The 23,263-nt window shown below is 46.6% G+C and overlaps 1 protein-coding gene and 1 long non-coding RNA gene across 4 annotated transcripts; one reads left to right on the top strand and one right to left on the bottom strand.

Moving 5' to 3' along the window:
* Positions 1 to 1,446: 1,446 nt before the first annotated feature.
* atp2c1 (ATPase secretory pathway Ca2+ transporting 1) lies at positions 1,447 to 22,150 on the top strand. Of its 3 annotated transcripts, none has more exons than XM_015056738.1 (27): positions 1,447 to 1,632; positions 6,007 to 6,111; positions 7,320 to 7,436; positions 8,142 to 8,231; positions 9,500 to 9,535; positions 11,641 to 11,702; positions 11,766 to 11,874; positions 11,948 to 12,103; positions 12,183 to 12,251; positions 13,067 to 13,142; positions 13,220 to 13,286; positions 13,392 to 13,516; positions 13,596 to 13,693; positions 14,481 to 14,576; positions 14,680 to 14,769; positions 15,028 to 15,132; positions 15,242 to 15,398; positions 15,484 to 15,654; positions 16,445 to 16,542; positions 17,736 to 17,786; positions 17,883 to 18,049; positions 18,183 to 18,251; positions 18,327 to 18,443; positions 18,609 to 18,756; positions 18,847 to 18,942; positions 19,015 to 19,156; positions 20,841 to 22,150. In XM_015056738.1, the coding sequence occupies exons 1-27, from the start codon at positions 1,609 to 1,611 to the stop codon at positions 20,960 to 20,962; spliced, it is 2,763 nt and encodes a 920-aa protein (XP_014912224.1). In that variant the 5' UTR covers positions 1,447 to 1,608; the 3' UTR covers positions 20,963 to 22,150. The 3 variants fall into 3 exon arrangements, with proteins under 3 accessions (XP_014912224.1, XP_014912223.1, XP_014912222.1); XM_015056737.1 differs by lacking the exon at positions 1,447 to 1,632 and adding an exon at positions 4,235 to 4,368 and having other exon boundaries at positions 16,445 to 16,539; positions 17,733 to 17,786; XM_015056736.1 differs by lacking the exon at positions 1,447 to 1,632 and adding an exon at positions 4,235 to 4,368.
* On the bottom strand, positions 19,603 to 20,825 carry LOC106962356 (uncharacterized). Its single transcript, XR_001427963.1, has 4 exons — positions 20,327 to 20,825; positions 20,247 to 20,250; positions 19,980 to 20,110; positions 19,603 to 19,752 (listed from the first exon to the last, which is right to left on the bottom strand). It is a non-coding gene; the product is annotated as an uncharacterized LOC106962356 (long non-coding RNA).
* Positions 22,151 to 23,263: the final 1,113 nt, after the last annotated feature.

Here is a 23,263-nt window from a genome sequence, read left to right as displayed (position 1 = left end):
AAACCCGACACACCAACCTGTGCACTGCTTGGATTGATTACAAGAAAGCCTATGACTCAATGCCACACACCTGGATCATTGAATGCTTAGAGATGTACAACATCAACAGGACTCTACGAGCCTTCATTGCAAAGAGAAGTGTGGTCGGATGGTTACAAAGAGAGGGAAGGTCGTCCACACAGAAGGGGTCTCACTCCCAGAGGGAACAATAGCAGACATAGAGCACAGCTACAAGTACCTGGGAATACCACAAGCAAATGGCAACCTCGATGAGGTCACAAGGAAAGGAGCCACAGCCAAATACCTCCAACGAATAAGGCAAGTCAAGCTCAATGGCAAGAACAAGATCCGTGCAATAAACAGCTATGCCTTACCGCCTTACCAGTAATCAGATACCCTGCCGGAATAATTAGCTGGCCAATGGAGGAGATAAAGACCACAGATGTTAAGACTCGGAAGCTACTAACCATGCATGGAGGGTTCCACCCCAAATCCAGCACCCTGAGACTGTACACGAGCTGTAAGGAAGGAGGCAGAGGACTAGTGAGTGTCCGAGCTAAGATCCTGTGGGACTTCCAGATCCAGACAGACAAGATGGTAATGGCGAACAAACAGGACATTGTGGTGGTGGATAAAGAACAGAGGAAAGCCGTTGTGGTGGATGTAAAAATACCAGGGCCTCAGAGAGGAACTGGAGAAGGCCTGGAAGGTGAAGACCACAGTGGTGCCTGTGGTCATCGGGGTCCTCGGGCAGTCACCCCCAAACTGGAGCAGTGGCTCAAACAGATCCCAGGAACAACATCAGACATCTCAGTCCAGAAATGTGCAGTTCTAGGCACAGCCAAGATACTGGAGGAGAACCTCAAGCTCCCAGGCCTCTGGTAGAGGACCCGAGCTCAGAGGATGAAAGAGACCACCCACGGAGGGTGAGAAGGGAATTTTATATATATATATATGTGTGTGAGTGTGTGTGTGTGTGTGTGTGTTTTTTAAAAATAAAACCATTTGAAAAAACTAAGGTAAATAAAGTAATCTGTGGTGTTTGTGACTCTAAACATATTTTACTTAGTTGGACCTTTTACCTCAACAACCCAAACACATTCAGGAATTCATCAGCCAGTTTTAACTGCTTCCAATAAAGAGACGGAACAATAAAACACTGTTTTCCACTATTGCAATACTATTTCTGTTTCATGATTTTTGAATTGAATAAAAACACATATATAGTACTGATTGTTTCTCTTAATATCATGTTTTACATACTTTATAGATATAAACATCCTGACAGAAGAGTCAGAAATACTGATTTACATTTATTATTAAGTTATCCTGTTCATCTAATAAAACCAAAATGTTCGGTCCAATAAAGTTTAACTTTTCCTGAATCAGTTATCATTTTACAGTTTATTTCACTGAGCATGATGATGATGAATATGATGATGATGATAGTGGTGGTGGTTCTGACCTGGTGAAGCTAACACAGCGTACTCTGGATGCTTTTATTCTGGAGGGTTAGATGCTTTTATTGTGAAGGGCTCCCTCCGCTCTACCTAACAACATGGTGGACTCTGTCCTCTTCAGTCGCTTTGCGGTGGGATTTCACGGAAGATGCTGAAGAAACGGGAGCTCTTGGTAAGTTCGGAATCTTTTATGTCAGTCTTCCAAACGACACCGTGTTTCGGTGCCGGCGCTTCCTCCGCGGAAAGCCGGCTTTCCGCGGAGGAAGCGCCGGCGGCGGCGACTAGTTTGGGGAGTTTGTATCCCGGAGTGAAGCTGCTGCTCTCGGCTGTTAGCCGCTGCTGCTACCGGAAAGCGGACTGGACGCACGGAACCGATCTTCCTGTCGTCTGACTGGACTCCGAAATGTTGTTGTTCTGATGTTCTCTGTCGGTTCTGCTAGTCGTCCTTCTGGTTCTGAGCTGTTTAACAGTTTCTGACTGCCTCCTGGAGGGAAGCTAACGAGCTAACGGAGGCTAACAGGAGCCTCAGTCCCTATAGAAGCTCCACTCTGGTTCCTTTTGGTCCCAGTCTGGACCCAGGAGTTGCTGACAGATTTCCTTTCCGGGTCCAGTCAGGTTCTTCTCTCACCTGGTCACCATGGCGACACTCTGGGCTCTATAGGTCCTGTTTGGAGTTTTTCTTTCTGGACCTCCATCATGTCTCCTTCAGGTTGCTGGGTAAAAAAACCTGAGAATGGTCCGACCCAAACTTCTTCCAGCGATCAGAACCGTAAGACGACGTCCCGGACCCAAAGAGAAATCTGTTCTGGTTCGGGTCGGGCTCTGTCTGGAACCACTACTGGCTGCTGGAGGAGACTGGTTCGATTTTGTGGTTCTGCAGCAGAGTTTGGATCAGACAGCAGGAGAACCTAGCTGTCAGTAATTGGGTTAAGGAGGCTCGGCTCTCATGTGATCTGATCCCATCCTGATGGACCGGATAGGTACCGGGGTGAGCCGTTCTGATGCTGGGTCCATTAAAGTTCTGCAGGCTATCCAGGTGAGCTCCTCTATCTGCTGTTCCCAACTGGATGATCCGGACTCTTCCAGAACCTCCAGCCATTTTGGATCCTGCAGCTGAAAAATAATCTGCTATTTTCCACTGAAGGGAGCGAACCGAGTCTGGGGCTCCTGGCAGACATCTTGGTCTCAACCTGTGTTCAGCCCCAAGCAGTAAGTTTGGATTTTAATCTGCTGGAAGGTAAATATGGCTGAGCAGCAGGTGTGTTTACTGATCCTGGTGACGCAGCTTCTGGCGATGTTGGAGGAAGCTAGCGCTCAAGCCAACATGATATTTAATGGAAGCTAGCGCTAAAGCGCTATACCAACATGATATTTCATGGAAGCTAGCACTAAAGTGTTATGCCAACATGATATGGAAGCTAGCGCTAAAGCGTTATGTCAACATGATATAGAAGCTAGCGCTAAAGCGTTATGCCAACATGATATGGAAGCTAGCACTCGAGCGTTATGCCAACATGATATTTAATGGAAGCTAGCGCTAAAGCGCTACATTAAATTGTAACCAAAACTTAAACACAGATGTTGAACTTTATTCAATTGAAATTTTGTAAACCTGCAGAATAAGTTAGCGTTTAGCATGGATTAATTTAGGGGAAGCTAACTGTGCTAAATGTTTTTAAAGCTCCAGTCAGGGCTTATTGACTAATTAGCTCTACTATTAGTTGATTAGCAGAAGTACCACCCATCATGGATCTGACGGTTCCAGACGTTCTCTGCTGGTTTGGACCCAGTCTGTGGTTCTCTGTTCTCCAGAACTTTTGGTTCTCCAGGTATCTCTCTGGGCCCGGCTGCTTTAAATGGACTTTGGTCTTGAAGGGGAATGAGATGATAACGGTAAATCATCGCCAGACTTCCTGTTCCTCCTCCTCGTCTTCCTCTGCTCTAATTAGGCCGCTGTCACATGGTGCGTCTAATATTAGAGCAGATGTTCCTGCAGGGACCGAAGGTGACCCCGACCCGCTTTCTCAGAGGAAACTCCAGGTGATGGACCGGGACAGAACCAGATCAGAACAGAACCCATTCTGGGTCCAGGGTTTTGTTAAGGAAGATATTTGGGATCAGAATTGTGATTCTGAAATCCAATCAGGATGTTTTGGTTCTGATCCGATCCAGGTGCAGCATTTAAACATCTGCTGATATTGTTGTTTTTTCTTAAAGCATCGGTACCGGTGTTGGATCAGATGAGATGAAATAGGCCCAGATGTTGGTTCCGTAGATCTGCGTGTCAGATTATGATAAATATCCTGAGGCCCGGTTCTACCAGAACCTTTAGTTAAAACGAACAAACCATCTGAATCTTAATAAAAGCTGTGTCTCCATCATTCAGTGAGGCCCTCTGAAGTGGCCATGGCGGGCTGGGTTTGGCCCCTGGGCCACCAGTTTAACACGTGATCCAGAACTATTCAGAAAGTCGTTGGTTCAGAAAAGCAGCCAGAGTCCAAAGAAAGCCGGAGAACTGCTGATCTGGTCCTCTGGTCCGCTGGATCAGACTCCATGAAGTTCTGGACCGGATCCGGGTTGGACCGGACCAGATCTCAGTTCAGACGACGTTCTGCAGGTCCAGCCGAGTTCCTGTGACTCTAGCAGGAAGGAGCGGCTTCCTGGAGGCAGGTGTTCTGGGTCAGGTGGTGGGCGGAGCCAGCAGAACCGGCCCGTTGCGGGGCCTGGCAGGGTGGAGGCGTGTTTGCTTTAAATGCTCAGCGTCTCCTGCCTGTGACTCATCCTGAGAGACGACAGCCTCCTGACGGTTCTGCAGCAGAACCCGACCGGTACCAACATGTTCCGCTTCCCGTTCCCGGCGTTGTGGCAGAAAAAGGAAAACCAGGAGATCATGGTCCAGCCTCTGGAGGTAAGGCTGGGAGTAAAACCAGAACCAGAACCTGGTTCTGGTTCTGATGGAGAAATGGTCCGTTTGTTCTTTTTCCTTTCTTTTTTAGCTAAACTTTATTTATTCTTGTTATTTTATGAAAGTTTCTAAGTGCTGATGAAGTGAAACTGATCCTGAGCTGCTTTGACTAAACTTTGCATGAGTTCTGGAGTCCAAATGATATTTACCAGAACTTCAGTCTGGAGGCCGCGACCCCGTGATCCTGCTGGGGGTCAGGTGACGACGGGACGGCCTCATGGTCCAGGCCTCTGCTGCCCGTCACTCTGGCGCTCCTCTCAGGTCCAGAGCCTGACCTCTGACCTCCAGGGAACATTCCTCCCTGTCAGGTTTTTCCAGATCGTGTTTCAGATGCTTCCCTGATGTCAGAGCCGGCTTCAGGACGCCACAGGTTCTGGAGTGACCCGGTGCCGACCCGGTGACTTATAGAGTCAGGACGGGGAGGAGAGCTGCTTCCTGTTGACGTGGCCTTCTTGAAAGGCCTGCAGGGGGCGTGCTGGCTGCTGCTGCTCCCCTCTGCACCTGCAGGGGGCGTGCTGGCGGCTGCTGCTCCCCTCCGCGCCTGCAGGGGGCGTGCTGCACTCTAATAGGTTTTCAGCAGCATGGAGGCGTTTACGTCAGTAATTCATAATTTGTTCCCCTGGGTTTTGGTCCAGCAGCTCCTGGTTCTGGTTCATCTTGCAGCGGTCGGGTCGGGTCGGGTCAGCCGAACAGAACCAGAAACTTCACAGTTGTTACGACCAGTCTAGGGGTGGCCAGGTCGCAACATGAAGGATCCATCCTCCTCAGATCTCAACAACCGACACACGAAGTTCAACAGTTGATAATTATTTATTTTTAAAAATATATACTTTTGATAAAGATGTTACAATCGGAGTACTTGGCTCCAGAGTGAGCTATAGCCGAGAACAACAAACAAAAGGAAACTATCTAAATAGTAACAGACTTACCTAATCGAAAGTAAATAAAACCAAAGGACAAAAACTTCCCTTCCTAACTTAGAAAAACATGAGAAAATTAAGAAAACATAAACGGCAGCTCACTCCTACACGCCAGAACTGACAACAGATGAACAAAAGAAAGAGGTGCGACCCCGTCCTTGACCTTTACCTCAACCCTGACCCCGACCCTCACCCTGACCCCGATCCTCACCCTGACATCCCGACCCCGACCCTGAGTAGAGGATGGAACACAGGAAGTCCGCTTCAGCAGCCTTTATATTCGTCACCTCCGGGAAGCAGCCAATTAGACGTTTCCGTCGTCTTCTGGACAGCCAATCAGGAACGGGAACCTGCACACGCATGTTTGTATAATTAACCTTATGGCGTCGTAACAGGCAGTGTGAGAAGTGGCAGCCCTTCCCTCTGCAGAACTGGGTCTGGAAGCTCTGACCTGGTTCTGTAGAATGGCTCTTTTACTCTGTTCACTCTTGGGTTCTGTTTGGACCCGGTTCTGACCCAGTCAGCTGTCAGAGTATACACTGGATCAAATGATGCGTCTGTTCTGGTTCTGACTCGGTGAAGCTTTATACGGAGCCGCTACAGAACCTGTGCTCCTGGTTCTGGTCCGGTTCTGGTTCTGACCCAGTGTGTGTGTGTGCAGCTTTCCCAGAACCAGCCCTGCAGTGAAGATGAGACCATGGTCCCGGTACTGACGTCCAGAAAAGCCTCAGAACTCCCGGTTAATGAAGTAGCGTGCGTCCTGCAGGTGAGCCGACCCGATCGGGTCAGAACCAATAAATATCTGTTCATGTGATCATCTCCACAAACCTGGTGAAAACATGAAATAAACTCAGTTTTAAACATCTGGTTCTATAAATTCATGAAACATTAAAATGATTAGAAACAAATTAATTTAATATTTGTTCACGTTTTCTCCCCCTGTATGAATAATTATGAACCTGAGGCGACCCGCCATCAGCTGATCCGGTCCGGAACCGTGAGCTTACATCCGGTTTGCAGCTCTTATTTTGACTGTCTCTATGGAAACCAGATCAACTGTGTTATCTTTATGGTTCCCTCACTGCTCTGTTTACTCAGACCGGATGTCATCAGAACCGCCTGAGAACCGGGTCAGGAGAAACGACCCGGTTCAGAGCCGAGCTTATAAAAACAGGAAATAATGGAGCGTCAGAGTTGAATCAGGGTTCCTGTTTTACAGTGCATTAAAGCAGGTTCACATGGAAATTAATGTCAGATTCCCAGTTTTATGTTAACGGCGTATTAAGTATCAATAGCAGCTTTATTTGTAGCTGAACTGTGAGAGAGAGAGACGGAACCGAGGTTCTGGTCCAGATCTACGACGGGGAGTCGGGGGAATCGGGGTCAGGCTCACAGTTCTGCTTAGATCACAAGAACCAAGTCGCAATATTACCAGAGCAAAGCCGCATTATTATGAGAACAAACCGGTAATACCAGAGTAAATCAGAATGCTTTGTTGTCTTTGTGCAGAAGCAAAATGAAATTTCATTCCAGTGCAGCCCGTCCACAGAGACGCAAACAAAAGCCGGGAGAAGACGGGCGCCCGAGTTCGCCGCCGCCATGGGAGGCGCCGCCGCTCTCTAGATCACAAATGAAAACATGAAGTTTGACGTAACTCACAGTCTGTGCCGACATTCAGGACAGACATTTCATCAGTCAGTGAGGCTGGAAAAAAAGCAACGTGGGAGAACTGACATGAAAATAAAATCACCTGAGTAACACTGAGCATGTTGCGCTACGCTTTGGTATCGGTTTTAAAAGTAACAAAATATTTAATACTTTAACATCAAATTCAAATTATTATCAGCATCAGGACTTTTTTGATGTCTGAGTGGATTTAAAGACCAAACCAGAAGAACTGATGTTTACTGAGGCTGCCTTCCTGTTTGCTGCCTTCCTGTTGTCTGACTGACAGCGCCCTCTGTCTTCCTGCAGGCAGACTTGCAGGCTGGTCTGACCCAGGAGGAAGTGACCCGGCGGAGGGTCTACCACGGCTGGAACGAGTTCGACATCAGTGAAGACGAGCCGCTATGGAGGAAGTACATCTCCCAGGTAATGGATGATGCTGGAGGGGGCGGGGCATGTTGGGCTTCTACTTCCTGCTGAGGAGGACTAGAGGCTGCAGCAGCGATCACCAATCAGATCAGAGCCGATGTTCCAGCTGAGCAGGAAGTGGCTCCAACATCCAGAAACTGGAAACGTTGGACTGTTTGTTCTGCTGCTGTCACTGTTTACGCACAGAAACATAAAAGCTGCAGCTCACAGGCTTTCTGATTGGTTGGTTGCTTCGCTCTAAAACAGGGACCAGTGGATGAGGACGTTTTGGTCCCCTTGGTCCATTGTGTCAGGCAGTCCAGCTGTAACATTTATCACATCAGGGCCAGTGTTGTGCCGCACTGGGAACTGTTCCCTGGAGGCTCCAAACTGGGAACTGTTCCCTGGAGAATCTGGGCTGATTCCTGCTGACTCTCTGTCGTCTGAGACAGACAGGATTCAGTATGTCTGACCTGAAACCAGACAGGTTTGGTTCTGACTGAGCTGCAGACGGAGAGAACAGCAGGATGTTTGATTCTGTCTCATAGTGACTCTGCAGAGTCAGGTTGTTATTTTGGATTGAAGGTTGAACTCTGTTCCTCCAGGTTGACGCTGCACGCCTGCTGAAGGTGTCGCTGGTTTGAACGTTCCTCTCGGCAGCAGCTCAGGCTGCCATGTTGTTGTTGTTGCAGCTCTTTAATCTCTCTCTTTGTTCCTCTGCAGTTCAAAGATCCTCTCATCCTGCTGCTGCTCGCCTCGGCCGTCATCAGCGTTGTCATGCACCAGCTAGATGACGCCATCAGCATCACCGTGGTAAGTCGCTGCCAGCAGGACAGAATCAAAATGGCTTCCTCCCTCTTATGACCATGACTGTAACTGGGCCGCCTGGCATTTCTTTTTTATTTTTATGGCAGTAAAAGTCTCAAAAAATGTGCATTGAGTCTGTATTTTTACTCTTTTTTCCAGGACAACCTCAGCTTTCAGTGTTTCATAGTTATTTAACATTTCTGTCGGTTAAACATTCTGAATAGTTTACAAAAACAAAAGTCAGAATTGAAATTTCCAGATTTATTACTAAACAAGAACTTCAAGACGACAGAGACTTTATTTCATAAATGCAGAGAAAACTGAAGCCTGGCCTCCAGTTTACCAGTTTTTATTCCTGTTTTTCATTAAATAATTTCAGGCGTTTTTATTTTTTTGCTAGGCTCTAAAGCAGTCTCACTCTGCAGGCCTCGCATTCCCACAGAATGCTTCGTTTTTTATTTCCATCCTTCCATACACTTCAGGTTGGGAGGTGCTGGTACCCATGTCCAGCTGTCAAAGGGCAAGAGGCAGGGTCCGCCCCGGACCGGTGACCTGTCCCTCCCTGGACCGGTGACCTGTCCCTCACTGGACAGGTCACCGGTCCTCACTCGGCTGATTTTTTGTTCTTTTTTTTTTTTTTTGCCAAAATCACTTTTGGTAAAAAAAAAAATGACTTGGGGCGTTAGTTTTTGGAAGGTCAGGATTTTATTTTCAGCACAATAAATATTTATTGTAGAAATTATGCAGGAATCAAGATGAAGCCAACATTTAGTCAATGGTTGTGCAGCATTCATAACTTTAGCTTGTACAAACATTTTACACAACCCGGTTCGCTGGTTATGTGTCTCATGTTCACTGCCCTCAGATTTCAGCCTTCTGGGGAACTTCATCACTCTGGTGGGTTTTCCTTTGGACATTTCCATAATTTTATGCGATTTCCACTGGTCCTCTGCCGTTTTCTCCCTGCTCCGTTGATACGAAGCTCTGCGGGGAAATTCTGTAACGGAAATATTTTCTGTAGTGTCTATTGCAACATGCAGATGTGATGCACCGTTTGAATACGGCCAGCCGTTCAAGAGTTATGACACAGAGTAACTTAGGTGACAAATATGACACAACCCATAATGTCTGGCGACAGGTTGGTTCTGAGAGGGTTTTGAAGGATCCTCCAGAGCTTCCAGGCCTGGTTTGTTCCAGTGGTGCCTCTCCTTGTTCAGTCAGTGGAGCCCAGCCCTGCTGCCTTTACCTGATCGTTTCTTCCTCTGTGTTGACAGGCCATCATCATCGTGGTGACGGTCGCCTTCGTGCAGGTGAGTCCCACCGGCTCCGGGCGTGTTCACGTTCATGAACCCTGAGGAGAGTGGATCAGAACCAGCAACCCAGCCTCACTTCATCAGAGAACGTCACTACACACAGGCGTAACTTCCTGAAGGACTGCTGTGGACGTGTCCCCACCAATATTTCCTGCTCCTTTCTGCATCCATGTGTGGCCAGTAACTCGGCAGCAGCTGTGGAGCGACAGTCCTAGTGGGGTCTGCTGCCCCGGAAATTAAGATAAAATACTCCAAACTATGCATTTCCACTCATTTTAATAAACCTAAAACCAGTTTATTATCAAGGTAGAAGTTCAGGATAATGACCAGTGAAATGAGTCATTAACCTGAACTTTATTTGAAAATCATACTAAGATTACCCTTATTTTTATCTGAACATTATGTGGCTGTTGGCCTTTTTTCTTGAAACAAGAATGTTTGTCCATCTATGGAAAAGAAGAAATTATGAGTCAGAGTTTTACTATTTCAGTTCACAGATCATGAAGTGAGTCTGTGGTGGTTTCAGTATAAAACTCCTTTCTGCTCACAGACGGCCTGACGCCAACAGGTCCTGTTCTTTAGTTTGACTTATTTAGTGACTCCAGAGGTTTGGGAAAGTTATTACAAAACACAACAGTCACTAGTCAAACTTCAAAACAGAACAAGAGTCATTACCAGGATCAGACTATACACAATATACACAATATACACAATTTTGTACTGAACTACAAAAGCCAATTCGGTACACAATTTCATTCATAAATATAAAAATAACTCTATATTAATTAAGTACTGCATTGCCACTTAAAATTGCCCATTGCAACAAATCACTAAGCAAAATATTTTGCTTTGCAAATTATCTGAATAAAAGTGCAGATGATACAAGTCTGCTCCCTTATATCTGCTTAAAAATATACATATAATGATCTTTACCGTTTTCTTTGGAGGCTGGCTCTAGATCAAATTTACCATGGGGCCCGCGTAGTGGGTGATTTTTCATGGAGACACTTAAAAAGGAATGAAACAAATCGGAGCAGTATTTCATCATTTATTGTTGTGAACCAAAGAGCTGCTTGTGTCTCCAGAGATCCAGATCCTGATCCAGCAGATGGAAAGTCTGATCCCATCTCCATACAGCGGCTGAAAGAGCAGCACTATAATTTTTAATTCATGGTTAAAATAAAATTGTGAAGGTTTAAAAAATATCTACCACTGAATATTTAAAAATGACATTTATTTAGTATAACCTCTTGAGAACCCCTCCTGGCCGGGAAGCCGTCTGGATGAAAAAAACGCACAAAAACAAAACATGAACACTGTCTGCGCTGGGTTTTTACCTTAGAATGGCCAACTCTGTTATTCCTGTCAATTTAATACAGTAGAGGCTTCCACACTTCCCATATCTGTGTCCTCTGTCACTTTTATCAGCAGTTAAAACTGTTTAATCCGTTGTTAACATGTTGTAACCTGTTTTTCCGAGCCGCCTTTAAACGCAACATGAGCGCTGAGACGCTCGTGCTAGGTTTCCACCTGTGAAGGAGACCTGCTGCTGCAGGTGTGTTAGAATCACGGCAGCAAAACGCAAAGAACTTTTCAGTTTTTCCCCCAAACTAACCGACTGTTGAGTGAAGCTGCTGGATGCAGGTAAAGTTAGCTAGAAGATGACTAGCTAATGTTAGCTAGAAGATGACTAGCTAATGTTAGCTAGAAGATGACTAGCTAATAGCAATACAGCACCTGTAGCTTAACTAGTAGCTTGTGGGCTACTGGTGTTGTCTCTGTTCAGCTACGATTCATTTTGCTCCCAAAAAGTTGATTTGTTGCATGATGTATTTTTATTAATGTGCTAATAAAGAGACAAATTTGTATTTTACAAAATGGATTTAAAAATGTTTAATCAGAAATGGACATTCATGTTCCTTCCTATTAACTTCAGATTTACCTTACAATAATCCTGAGTTGATCTGAGATGATGGACCAGTTGAGTCCAGCAGGTCTCAGTAATCCTGTCAGGTGTTTGGGTCTGGGCTCATCCTGCTGCTCTTTTCCTGCCCTAGTTCTGATCGAGTGCGATTGCTTTCCTCTCTCTGCCCCGGCTGCAGGAATACCGCTCAGAGAAATCGTTGGAGGAGCTGGGGAAGCTGGTGCCTCCAGAATGTCACTGGTGAGGGTTCTCTCTTTCCTCTTCCTGTTGGCGGTTCCTCTCTGACTCAGGCTGTCCTCTCAGCATTAGGGACGGACAGTTGGAGCACCTGCTGGCCCGGGACCTGGTTCCTGGAGACACCGTGTGCCTGTCGGTGGGGGAGCGGGTCCCTGCGGACCTGCGGCTGTATGAGGTGAGGACGGTGCTGGTTCAGTTCGTTTCCTCCTCGCCTGGCTTTCCGGGTAATCCCTGCCCTCCTCCTGCAGGCGAGCGACCTGTCCATCGATGAGTCCAGCCTGACGGGGGAGACCCACCCCAGTTCCAAGTCCACGACCCCCCAGCCGCCCGCCTCCAATGGGAACATCGCCTCCCGCAGCAACATCGCCTTCATGGGGACGCTGGTTCGCTGTGGCAAGGCCAAGGTACCAGCACGACCCTTGACCTTGGCTCCACCTTCTCCTATTCTGATGGAGGCTCTGAACCTGGATTTCTGATCCTCAGGGCATCGTCATCGGAACTGGGGAGAACTCTGAGTTCGGGGAGGTTTTCAAGATGATGCAGGCGGAGGAGGTGAGTACTCCTGGTCCGAGAGACGGAGAGGAACATGTTGACCAGCGAAAGACTTAGAAAATATCCAAATGAAAAGCTGAAAGGTCTCTGAGCAACGCTGGGTTCAGGATCCAAGATGACTGCCACACATAAAATAATGAGGACGTTGCAGAAAATCTCCTGAAACAACCGAGGAGCTGTCTCTAAGCAGAAACAAGCAGAGATTCTGGTTTAAGAAATGAGATCTGGCTCAGGATAATTATTTAAAAGGAAGAAATTTCCAGCCTTTGTTTCTTTTTATTTATCAAAAAGTTTCTCAAACAGATTCCAGCTCAGACGTCACATCCCTGCTGGCCTCTAGGGTTAGTCTTAGCAGAATACCAGTTCCTGCCTCATGTTGGCACCAATTTGTTGGGAGTGGAATCACAAAAGTAAAATGATCACACAGGAGTTTTTCTGCTGCACCATAAAAAGTTTTTATTAGCACATTTTGGACTTCCAGGCCATAAACTGTGTTGCTTCCTGCCTGATTTCCATGTGTTATTCTGACTGCAGTTTGTGTGTTTGGAGGCCAAACACTGCAGGAACACAGTAAATGAAACCGGAGGAAGAAATCTGAACATTCTCCTTCTGGGAACGTTTGCAATTTTTAAATTAAAGCTGCATGAAGATCGTCTTTGCCGTAAAATGCAGTTAAATGTTTAAAAATGAACAAACAGGAAGTAGTTGTGACTCCCTCCTGCAGGGGGAGCTGTTGACCTTTAGACGCAGAACAGTTTGGTTTCCTGCCCTGGTGGCGCCTCCTCAGTCCTCCTCCTTCCTGTCTCCTGTTGCAGGCTCCTAAGACTCCCCTCCAGAAGAGCATGGACCTGCTGGGGAAGCAGCTGTCGCTTTACTCCTTCGGCATAATCGGTGAGCCGCTGGCCTCTGCAGACCCAGCTCTGCCTCTGCCTCTTCTTCATGTGTTTGTGGTCTGTGTGCCGTTGCAGGGGTCATCATGCTGGTGGGCTGGCTGCAGGGGAAGAGGATCCTGGACATGTTCACTATCGGCGTCAGGTAGCTTCATGCTAACCTTGCTCTCCTCCCAGGTTGCGGCTGACTGCAGAGACCGAGCCGGCTGCGGTTTGTGTGAATCAGTGAAGAGTTTCTCCTGTGCTGCAGCCTGGCGGTGGCGGCCATCCCAGAGGGTCTGCCCATCGTGGTGACGGTGACACTGGCGCTTGGCGTGATGCGCATGGTGAAGAAGAGAGCCATTGTCAAGAAGCTTCCCATCGTGGAGACTCTGAGTACGTAGCGCTGAGGGAGACGGCGGCGAGCAGCTGCTGCATGTTTCCATGGTAACGTTGTTCCTGTGGTTCCTGCTAGGCTGCTGCAATGTGATCTGCTCAGACAAGACGGGAACGCTGACCAAGAATGAGATGACTGTGACCCAGGTCTTCACCTCAGACGGACTCCATGCTGAGGTCTGAACCCACAGGAACGTCAGCGTTCATCAGCCACTGCGTTTCACAGCAGATATCTGCTGAACGGGTCAGTCAGGTTCTGGGTCAGGACAGACGGCCTGGTCCAGTCTAACAGTTTGTACAGCGATACAGAGCTGGTGATGGGTCAGGTTAGTTTTCACCTGCTCAGTAGGCCTCAATGTGGGCATCATGGGATTTCCAATTAATTTCTTTATAGTATTTTTTAATTCAGAATTAAATATTAACATGACTCCAATTTGTAACGGATTTATAAAATGAGGGGTGACACACAAAGGTGTGATCACGTTTTATACATGAGTTAGTTAATTGAACTGAGGTGTTGTACCGAGTTAGACCACAGGGTGGCAGTGCTGCTGCTCTCAGCCTTATTCTCCTTCATTCCAGCTGCTAACAGCTAAAGTATTAGCTATGATTGTATTGGTCTGACAGCTACTACAGAGGTATAAAATAATGTATTTCAGTCAGAAATGAAGACATTCAATGAGAAAAAAAATCCTCATTATGTTAAAAGTTCTTTATTTTACTTAAAATAACATTTTGTTCATGGCAGTGGCATCGGACCATCACTTTGGGAGAGTCGGCCTAAAGAAGCTGTGTGGTTTATGCAGGACTAAGCCTCGTTTATTGTAAAATAACAGTTGGGGGTTCAAGTTGAAAAACGCAGTTTGACCAGCAGCTGATCTGAACCAGGTGGACCAGAACATCTCTGGGGCCAGGAAACACAAGTAGATGTTTGGGCTGCTTAACCCTCGGTGTTGTCTTGCAGGTGACAGGCGTGGGCTACAACGGGACCGGAGAGGTGCTGCTGGACGGAGAGGTGGTCCACGGCCTCGCCTGCCCTTCCATCAGTAAAGTTGTGGAGGTGAGAAAAGCAGGTCTGCTTCTCTGTAGTTCTGATGTTAGAAAGTAAAACGCTTTAGATGAGACTCAAACAAAAGGGCTGATGCACCTGCTGCTGTTGCCAGGTGGGCTGCGTGTGCAATGACTCAGTCATCAGGAACCAGAACCTGCTGGGCCGTCCCACAGAGGGCGCGCTCATCGCCCTCGCCATGAAGGTAAGCAGCAGCCGCTTCTTATCGCCTGGAACCAACTTCCTCTGATAAACACCCAGACTCCAGAGTCCGATCAAACGACTGGGTTTCCTACACAGAACCAGCTTTTATTTCAAAATGGAGCCCATTGGAGCGGGCAGGAACCAACCAGTCTGGGCTTTGGTGGACCTTTCTGCTTGGTTCTGGTTCAAAGTTTGAGGAAACCATCAGCCAGAGCAGATGGCAGAGGTCAGACGTGACGATAGTTTGTGTTTTCCTCAGATGGGTCTGGAGAGCGTTCAGCAGGAGTTCATCCGTCTGGAGGAGCATCCCTTCACCTCCGAGCAGAAATGGATGGCTGTTCGCTGCGTCCACCGCACACAGCAGGTACAGGCTAACACCCGGGTCTGGATTCGGGTCTGGGACTCGGACTGATTCTGCAGTGTGTCCTCTGTGCTGATGTAGCTCCTCTCTGGTTCTCTGCTGCCCCCTCCAGGATAAAAGCGGAGTCTACTTCATGAAGGGCGCCTATGAGCAGGTGATCCGTTTCTGCAGCTGCTACAACAGCAGAGGCTCCAACCTTCCTCTGACCCACCAGCAGAGGGAGCTCTACCAGCAGCAGATCAGCTACATGGGCACCTCAGGCCTCAGAGGTACCGATCAGAGACAAGATCAGGACGATCTGACCTTACGTCGACCTCTCTCTGACCCTGTGTGACCTCTGTGTCTGCCACTCAGTGCTGGCGTTCGCCTCGGGTTCCCAGATGGGGAGCCTGACCTTCCTGGGTCTGGTGGGCATCATCGACCCGCCCAGGGAAGGGGTCAAAGAGGCCATTGCTACGCTGCTCAACTCCGGGGTCGCCATCAAGATGATCACTGGAGACTCCCAGGAGACGGCCGTGTCGATAGGTCAGAGGTCACTCTGCTTACAGCAGCTTTAGTCTCACCTGAACTCACCTTTAGTCAGGCGGAATGAAGCGAAGCGATTTTACTCCCTCCGTTCCTCTGAAGACGCTTTTATCGTAACTTCATGGTCAGCTTTGATATTTATGATTTTAAAAACATGGAGGGAAGAAATCTGGACCATCAGAACCAGAACATTATTTTAAAGTTTCCCTCCTCGTCCATCTGCTTCAGTTACACTTAGTGATCCAAGACCAAACCCTGCCCATGACCTCTGGCCCCAAAACCAGAATCCCAACTAGCTGTCTGACAGACTGTTTTATAAACGATCCCTGCAGAGGAAGAAGCCAGACCTCAGAGTGCATGCAAAGTTCAAAATGTCTCGTTTATTTACAGGACTTACATCGCACGCGCACACACACACACACACACACACACACACGTTTCTCCCTCCTCTCTCAGATCAGATCCGTTTGCAAGTTAGCAGCAAACTACAGTGGACAGCGTCATGAGAGTCGCTCTCTAATGTCAGACAGCCGATCACCTGACAAATGGAAACAATGGCTGCCTACAGAGCTGGGGGGTGAAACCAGGATGAGTTTAATACAACAAAACATTCTCCAGTTTCTGGTTCTGGTCCGCCCATTTTAGACAAGGCCGTTTATTTCTCTGGAATGCCTTCAGAGAAAGGCATTCAGGAATGCTGGGAAAATGCCAAACACCAGATCTCTATACAGGACATTTAGTAAGGAGGACAGTATAATCCACTGACAGGTGTATGTGTGCATGCGTGCAGCGAACCGTCTGGGCCTCTACTCCAAAGGATGCCAGTGTTTATCAGGAGAGGAGGTGGACCATCTGGACCTGCAGGAGCTGTCCAACATCGTTCCTAGGGTGAAAACACACACACATTCTTGTACTTCTATCGTTCTGAGGTCTTCCATTCGTTTTAGTCGCTGCATGTTTGTCTAACCCAGACATGTTTCCAAACCATTTCCAGGGTATTCCTAACCTTCTTATGGACAAGTGAAACCAAGTAGCTTCCTCTCTCTTTCACATGAACACAGCCAATGTTGGTTAATTGAATCTTCCTCTCATGATACGGTTGCTATTAGAAGTGGTTTGGTACCATCTAGTGGTTAAAGTGTGAGCTACATGTGGTTCATGGAAGCAGAAGTTTGCAGCTGGCTGATAAATTCAGTAAGTTAACTTAGCCCTGAGCTAGATTGTCCAATAAAAATACATTTTAATGTCTTACTACAACTTACTGTAGTAAGGTACTTACTTACTAATGTCTTTTACAACTGATATATCAAAATAAACAACATGTGACCAAAACTCTAAGTTGTTTTTAATTTATGGTATGAAACTTCTTAGCAAGACTGAGAAATACAGGTGTTAGTAAGCAATATATAAATTGTAGTCATAGTTGTAGAAAAAAGTAAATAATGTGCATTCATTTTGGCTATGCAACCTTATATCAAAAGATTACATTGGTTTCAAGATATCCAATATAAATATTGGATAAATCATTTTTTGTACATACCCTGTTTTTTGTATCATGAAATGCAGAACAAAAACTTCTAGGACAGTACAGTCAAAGTAATTTTGCAGTATTTGGCTGTATTTAAAACTGTCTTGAAGCAAAACTAATGGTTGTTCAAAAACCTATAGTTTGACTTATCTGTAGTGTGGTTTGAGCAAAAACAGCATCAACAAAATAATTAGTAGACTGATTCAACAATGATTGACTCCTTGCGTTCCTACTGCCGCTGATTAGCATCATAGCTAAATTTACACTAATAATGGGTGCAATGTTCAAATAAATCATCTCTAAATAATACAGCATCTGATTGACAGAAACTCGGGTCAGATGTTTTTTTTGTGCAGTTGCATATAAAATAAGGAGTGCAGTAGAACTGAAACAAAAGTGAAGAAAAACGTCCCCACTTTTTATAAGGGCCTCCTTTTGTGGGTTGAGCAGGTGAAGGTGGTCCTCTCAATGTACTAAAGACAAGTACACACATGCCCGCTCACACACCACTGTGTCCACTTTCTGAGCTAAATTTATACTGTTTTCTTCACAGGTGGGTGTGTTCTACCGGGCCAGCCCCAGACACAAGCTGAAGATTGTCAAGGTGAGTCTGACCCAGTTTCAAACTGGGCCACAAAAACAGAACTCATTCTGCTGGATCGGTTCCTGAACCGAAATGAAGAGTTCTGTGTCTCTGCAGTCTCTCCAGAACCTCGGTGCCGTGGTGGCGATGACTGGCGACGGCGTAAATGACGCCGTGGCGCTGAAGGCGGCCGACATCGGAGTGGCGATGGGCCAGACAGGCACCGACGTCTGCAAGGAGGCGGCAGACATGATCCTGGTGGACGACGACTTCCAGACCATCATGTGAGTCCACCATCAGGGGGAGCTGCTCCAGCTGACAGATGCTGGGAAGGCTGGATCCAGAATGTTTGAATAAGATGCAGATTTCTGTTTTATTCTACTACCCTTCAAATGAAAAGACTGACTTCGCTTCCAGGTCGGCTATCGAGGAAGGAAAAGGAATCTACAACAACATCAAGAACTTTGTCCGCTTCCAGCTGAGCACGTGAGTCGCCGTTTCCTCTGCTTCCTGGTTTAAATGTGGTAAACTCAGCTTAACGCTGCCCCTGCTGGTCACCAGGAGCATTGCAGCGCTGACGCTCATCTCCCTGGCAACGCTGATGAACTTCCCCAACCCTCTGAACGCCATGCAGATCCTGTGGATCAACATCATCATGGACGGACCGCCCGCTCAGAGGTACAGCAGCATCATGGGAAATGGAGTCTTTTAACACTGTGATTTTTAGCTTTTTCTCTGTTTCTTTAACTTTCTGGATATGTTCTATTTTACATTTTTATTGTTACATGTAACTTTTCTGACTAATTATGGACAGCATCAGCTAAATGTGGCCTCTATATGCAGTTTGGGGGTGGAGCCTGTGGATCGTGATGTCATCAGGAAGCCGCCTCGCAACGTGAAGGACACCATCCTGACCCGCAGCCTGCTGGTCAAGGTTCTGGTGTCAGCCTTCATTATTGTCTGCGGGACGCTGTTTGTCTTCTGGAGAGAGGTGCGCCATCTTCCTGCTTCCTGGTTGTGCTGGATCTGTCTTCTGATTGGCTCTCCGGTCTGACTGGTTTCTGTGCTGTTTGGATTTCAGTTGCAGGACAACGTGATCACTCCTCGAGACACCACCATGACCTTCACCTGCTTCGTCTTCTTCGACATGTTCAACGCTCTGAGCTCGCGCTCTCAGGTGAGACCCGGACCCGGTATCTGAACCAGATCCTCTGACCCTGGAGTTCTGATGAATGAACTGTGTCCTCAGACCCGCATGGTCCATGAGATGGGCCTGTGCAGCAACAGGACGTTCTGCTACGCCGTCCTGGCCTCCATCATGGGGCAGCTGCTCGTCATCTACTTCCCTCCACTGCAGAGCGTCTTCCTGACGGAGAGCCTCAGCATCCTGGGTGAGGTCCTGATCCCACACGCTCCTCCTGATCACCGCTTTGGTTCCTCCCACTTGATTTTGGACCCGACCTACTCTGGTCGGGCATGAGCCGATGATTTAAAGCATGCTAACCTGTTCTCAAACTGACATGTAAAAAAACACGGGCTGCACAGTGGTGCAGTTGGTAGAGCTGTTGCCTTGCAGCAAGAAGGTTCTGGGTTCGATTCCCGGCCCCGGTCTTTCTGCATGGAGTTTGCATGTTCTCCCTGTGCATGCATGGGTTTTCTCCAGGTACTCCGGTTTCCTCCCACAGTCCAAAAACATGTCAGGTTAATTGGCCTCTCCAAATTCTCCCTAGGTGTGAGTGTGTGTGTGCTTGGTTGTTTGTCCTGTGTGTTTCTGTGTTGCCCTGTGACAGACTGGCCACCTGTACAGGGTGACCCCGCCTCTCGCCCGAAACGTTCGCTGGAGAGGCACCAGCAACCCTCCTGACCCCACTAAGGGACAAGGGTATATAGAAGATGGATGGATATATATAATGCTAACTTCTAACATAGTAAACAGATATTTTTCCTCTGAATGTCTTCATTTCTGGCAGAAATACATTATTTTATGCTCCTCAGAAGCTCACAGGGGTGTCAAACTCCAGTCCTCAAGGGCCTCTGTCCTGCAACTTTTAGATGTGCCTCTGCTGCACCACACCTGAAAAGAATAATTAGGTCATTAGTAGGCTCAGGAGAACCGATCTACACAGGGAGGAGGTAATTAAGCCATTTCATTCCACTGTTTTTTACCTGTGGCACATCTAAACACTGCAGGACAGCAGAGGACTGGAGTTTGACACCCCTGAGCTATCAGGTCAATAGAATCACTGCTAAGTTTAGCAGTTAGCTGCTAAACTAGTGGGGCTACTAGCATGCTAGTGCCGAAGTGCTAACCCAGTAGAACAGTTATTTCGCTCTCAAATCATTGTCTCCATGGGAGTGCTGTGGTGGCACAGCGGTTCAGCACAACCCACATATGGAGGCCTCAGTCCTCCACGCGGCTGTCGCAGGTTCGATTCCCGGCCCGGAGGCCTTTGCTGCATGTCTTCCCCCTTCTCTCATTACCCACCTTCCTGTCAGTTAACTATCAAATAAAGGCAACTAGAGCCAAAAAATCTTTTAAAAAAAAATAAATCATTGTCTACATAAAACTGTTTGATAGGATAATAAATGATAGACGATAAAGACTTTATGGGAATCATGTGGTTAGTGGGTGTTAATAACCTGGAAGTAACTAAAATAAGATGGAGAATCTTTACTCTGTGCCCTTCTTCGTGTGTCTGTGAGGACTGGACAAGCAGCAGCACCGCCACCCTGTGGTGTAACTCTGTACAACAAGTCAATTCAACACATTTTAACCGCCTTTTAAATTCTGAATTTAAAAAAAAGTAATCACCTTTTTATGTGTCACAACTTAGTTTTGTCAGTTTCTTACATGTTGTGTTTAAACTAATGTATATATATAGACAAATCTCTCAAATTAAAAAAGTCTCCATATTTAATGAAAATGCCTCAAAAAGCTGACAATAAAACGATGTGGAACTACGACCTGCCAAAGGAGAGACGTTTGATTTTAAATTAGTTTACTTAAACCATTAGTTTTAGTTAATTAGTTGTTTTGTCTGGTTTTAATAATAATAGTTTCCGTCCGTCCTACAGACCTGCTGTTCCTGCTCAGCCTCACCTCCTCGGTATGCGTGGTGTCAGAGGTCATCAAGAAGGTGGAGCGGTGCCGAGGAGCTGAGCGCCGCCCCCCCTCCGACTGCTCCCTGGAGGTATGAGCCGCCCCCCGTTCTCTGGCTGCTGATTGGAGGAAGAGGACGTCGGGGATCTCACCTGGCAGCACTGACTTTTTTCCTGCGAGATCCTCCGACAGCGACGCTCCGGTCTGGGACTGGACGCAGCTCCTGCTTTACTGGACTGGGATTAAGAATTGGGAGGACTGGTTTGTAAAACGCTGCTTTGCTTTGAACCCTTTTGATTCTGGTGGAGGTGTAACCGTTCAGTTTGGACTCTGAGGGACCCGATGGGGTCAAGGGTCAGGGTTTATTTAATTACTGGAACATTCCACTGGGATCTGATGCTGGGAAGCTTACTGGGACGACTGGGACCAGTGAAGCTGGTCCTGAGCTTTGTGAGCTGAGCTGGACCAGAACCGCTCAGATGTTACTCCGGGGTTCAAATCATTCCATGTTTTTAATCGTTGGGAATTTCTGCTGAAGCCCCGCCCACTTCGAAGCTCCGCCTGTTTTTGGATAAATATTCCAGCTTTGTTTCTCGTTGCTCTGCTGGTTGTTTGGTTCTGATCCAGCTGAATTATGGATCCAGATCCGTTCATTACCCACACTACAGCTGGTTGAGTCACACTAAGGACCCAGAAGCCGGATCTCGAATCGGATTGTCAGAGCCAACAGTGTACGATTAAACTTCCACCAGGCCGGCCCGGTTCTGGTTCTGCTCACCTTGACCTGCCGGGTCAGCAGCAGCTCCTGTTTATTCCCATGAAAACGTTTCTGATACCAAACCTGCGGCTCTTCAGGGTCCAAACGGCAACTCTTCCTCTTCTGGTGCCTTAGAAGCCCTGGACGGTTCGATGGTCTTCCTGCTTCCTGTCCTGCTGTGGTCTGTAGAGAGGAGACGCCCCGGTGCATTCTGGGTAATCTGGGGCCATCTCTGTACGATTTTATTTATTTCTGAAAGTCTCTGCTGCTGTTTCCCAAAAACAAAGCTCCAGTTTCCTCTGGGCTGCTGCTTCCTGCTGCAGGCTCCTCCCCCTCCTTCTCCTTCGGATAAACTCTGTTTACTTTTAGTTTTTCTAGTTTTCACCCTTTTAATATTTTTATGATCAGGCATACAAGCCAGAATAATCGTTTAATTTATAAATAAATATTGATGCGGGACTTATTTTTATCTTGACTCGACTCAGTGGAGAAAATGTGGTGGAAGAAATAAAAATATAATCAATAAAATTCTGGATTCTTTCTTCTTTTTTGCAGTTTCTAACATTTTTAAGCAAAACATGTTTTGCTTAAACCACAGGTGTCAAACTCCAGTCCAGGCCGCCGCCCTGCAGCTTTTAGATGCTTCTCTGCTGCAGCAGCTGAACAGAATAATTAGGTTGTTAAGGCTCTGGAGAGCCGATCTGCACCAGGAGGAGGCGATGAAGCTGCTTGATTCCAGTGTTTTGTTCCTGTGGCTCATCTAAAAACTGCAGGACAGCAGAGGACTGGAGTTTGACACCCCTGACTTAAATGGTCCAGACCGAAATGTTGACTGAAGGCCTCTGAGTTCGTCCGAGTCCCGTCACTTCTTTATCCATTTATACAGACTATCTCTCCTCCCTGAATGTTTTTTTTCTCACTTTTCTTCACTAAGTAATAATAATTACATATTATCACTTCCACCTCTCAATAGAGTTTGTTTTACTGATGGTATGAAGTCTGCTTTAATCTCGAGATGTAAATGTTTACAGTTGTTACAGTTCCACTTTGTTTCCCGCCATCGATCTAAAATACATGAACTTAAATGAGATGGTGTCATGAGTACAATAAAGACATAAAAAATTATATAAAACATATAGTGGCTGACCCTTAGAGGTAGAAATGATGTCTTAAACTTTCAAAATAAATGTCTTTATAACAAAAAATATGCATAATACAAAATAAAACTAAAACATGTTAATGATTTGAGTTCTTTCTGGTCTCAAACTTTTCCATTTGCGCTTGGGGAATTAAGACAGGATCAGAAAGATGAGCATGGCAATAAGATTTTAAAACATCTAATTTCAACTAAGTTTAGTTCTCATCTTCACTCCAACTTTCTGAGCCCCCAAGCGCCCTCTGGCGGCCTATCCTGTATAACCTCGCTGTTGACTTCACTTGCCTCCTGTAAGCAAGGCGCCTATGGAGTTAGATTGGTTTCACAATTATTCAATCAAAAAAAAATCATGTCAAACAAAAAAAATCTTAAGTTTTTAATCATAAAAATAATTTTTTACGAAACAAAAAATTTTTTAAAGATTTTTTTTATTTTTATTGAAGTCACTAATTTTTTTATTGAAACTTTTTTTTTTTTTTTTTTTT

Source organism: Poecilia latipinna, unplaced genomic scaffold (assembly GCF_001443285.1).
Source record: "Poecilia latipinna isolate Pla-1442-1.1 unplaced genomic scaffold, P_latipinna-1.0 Scaffold1402, whole genome shotgun sequence".
NCBI lineage: Eukaryota > Metazoa > Chordata > Actinopteri > Cyprinodontiformes > Poeciliidae > Poecilia > Poecilia latipinna.
Note: the sequence above shows the minus strand (reverse complement) of the source record. Positions and strands in the feature narration are given on the sequence as shown.

Bases quoted from the DNA above. Each gene is read 5' to 3' on its own strand.
- atp2c1 (XM_015056737.1), top strand. From the start codon at position 4,297: ATGTTCCGCTTCCCGTTCCCGGCGTTGTGGCAGAAAAAGGAAAACCAG. The intron at 11,703-11,765 runs GTGAGGGTTCTC...CTGTCCTCTCAG, and splicing joins GTGCCTCCAGAATGTCACTG to CATTAGGGACGGACAGTTGG. The intron at 14,577-14,679 runs GTGAGAAAAGCA...TGCTGTTGCCAG, and splicing joins CCATCAGTAAAGTTGTGGAG to GTGGGCTGCGTGTGCAATGA.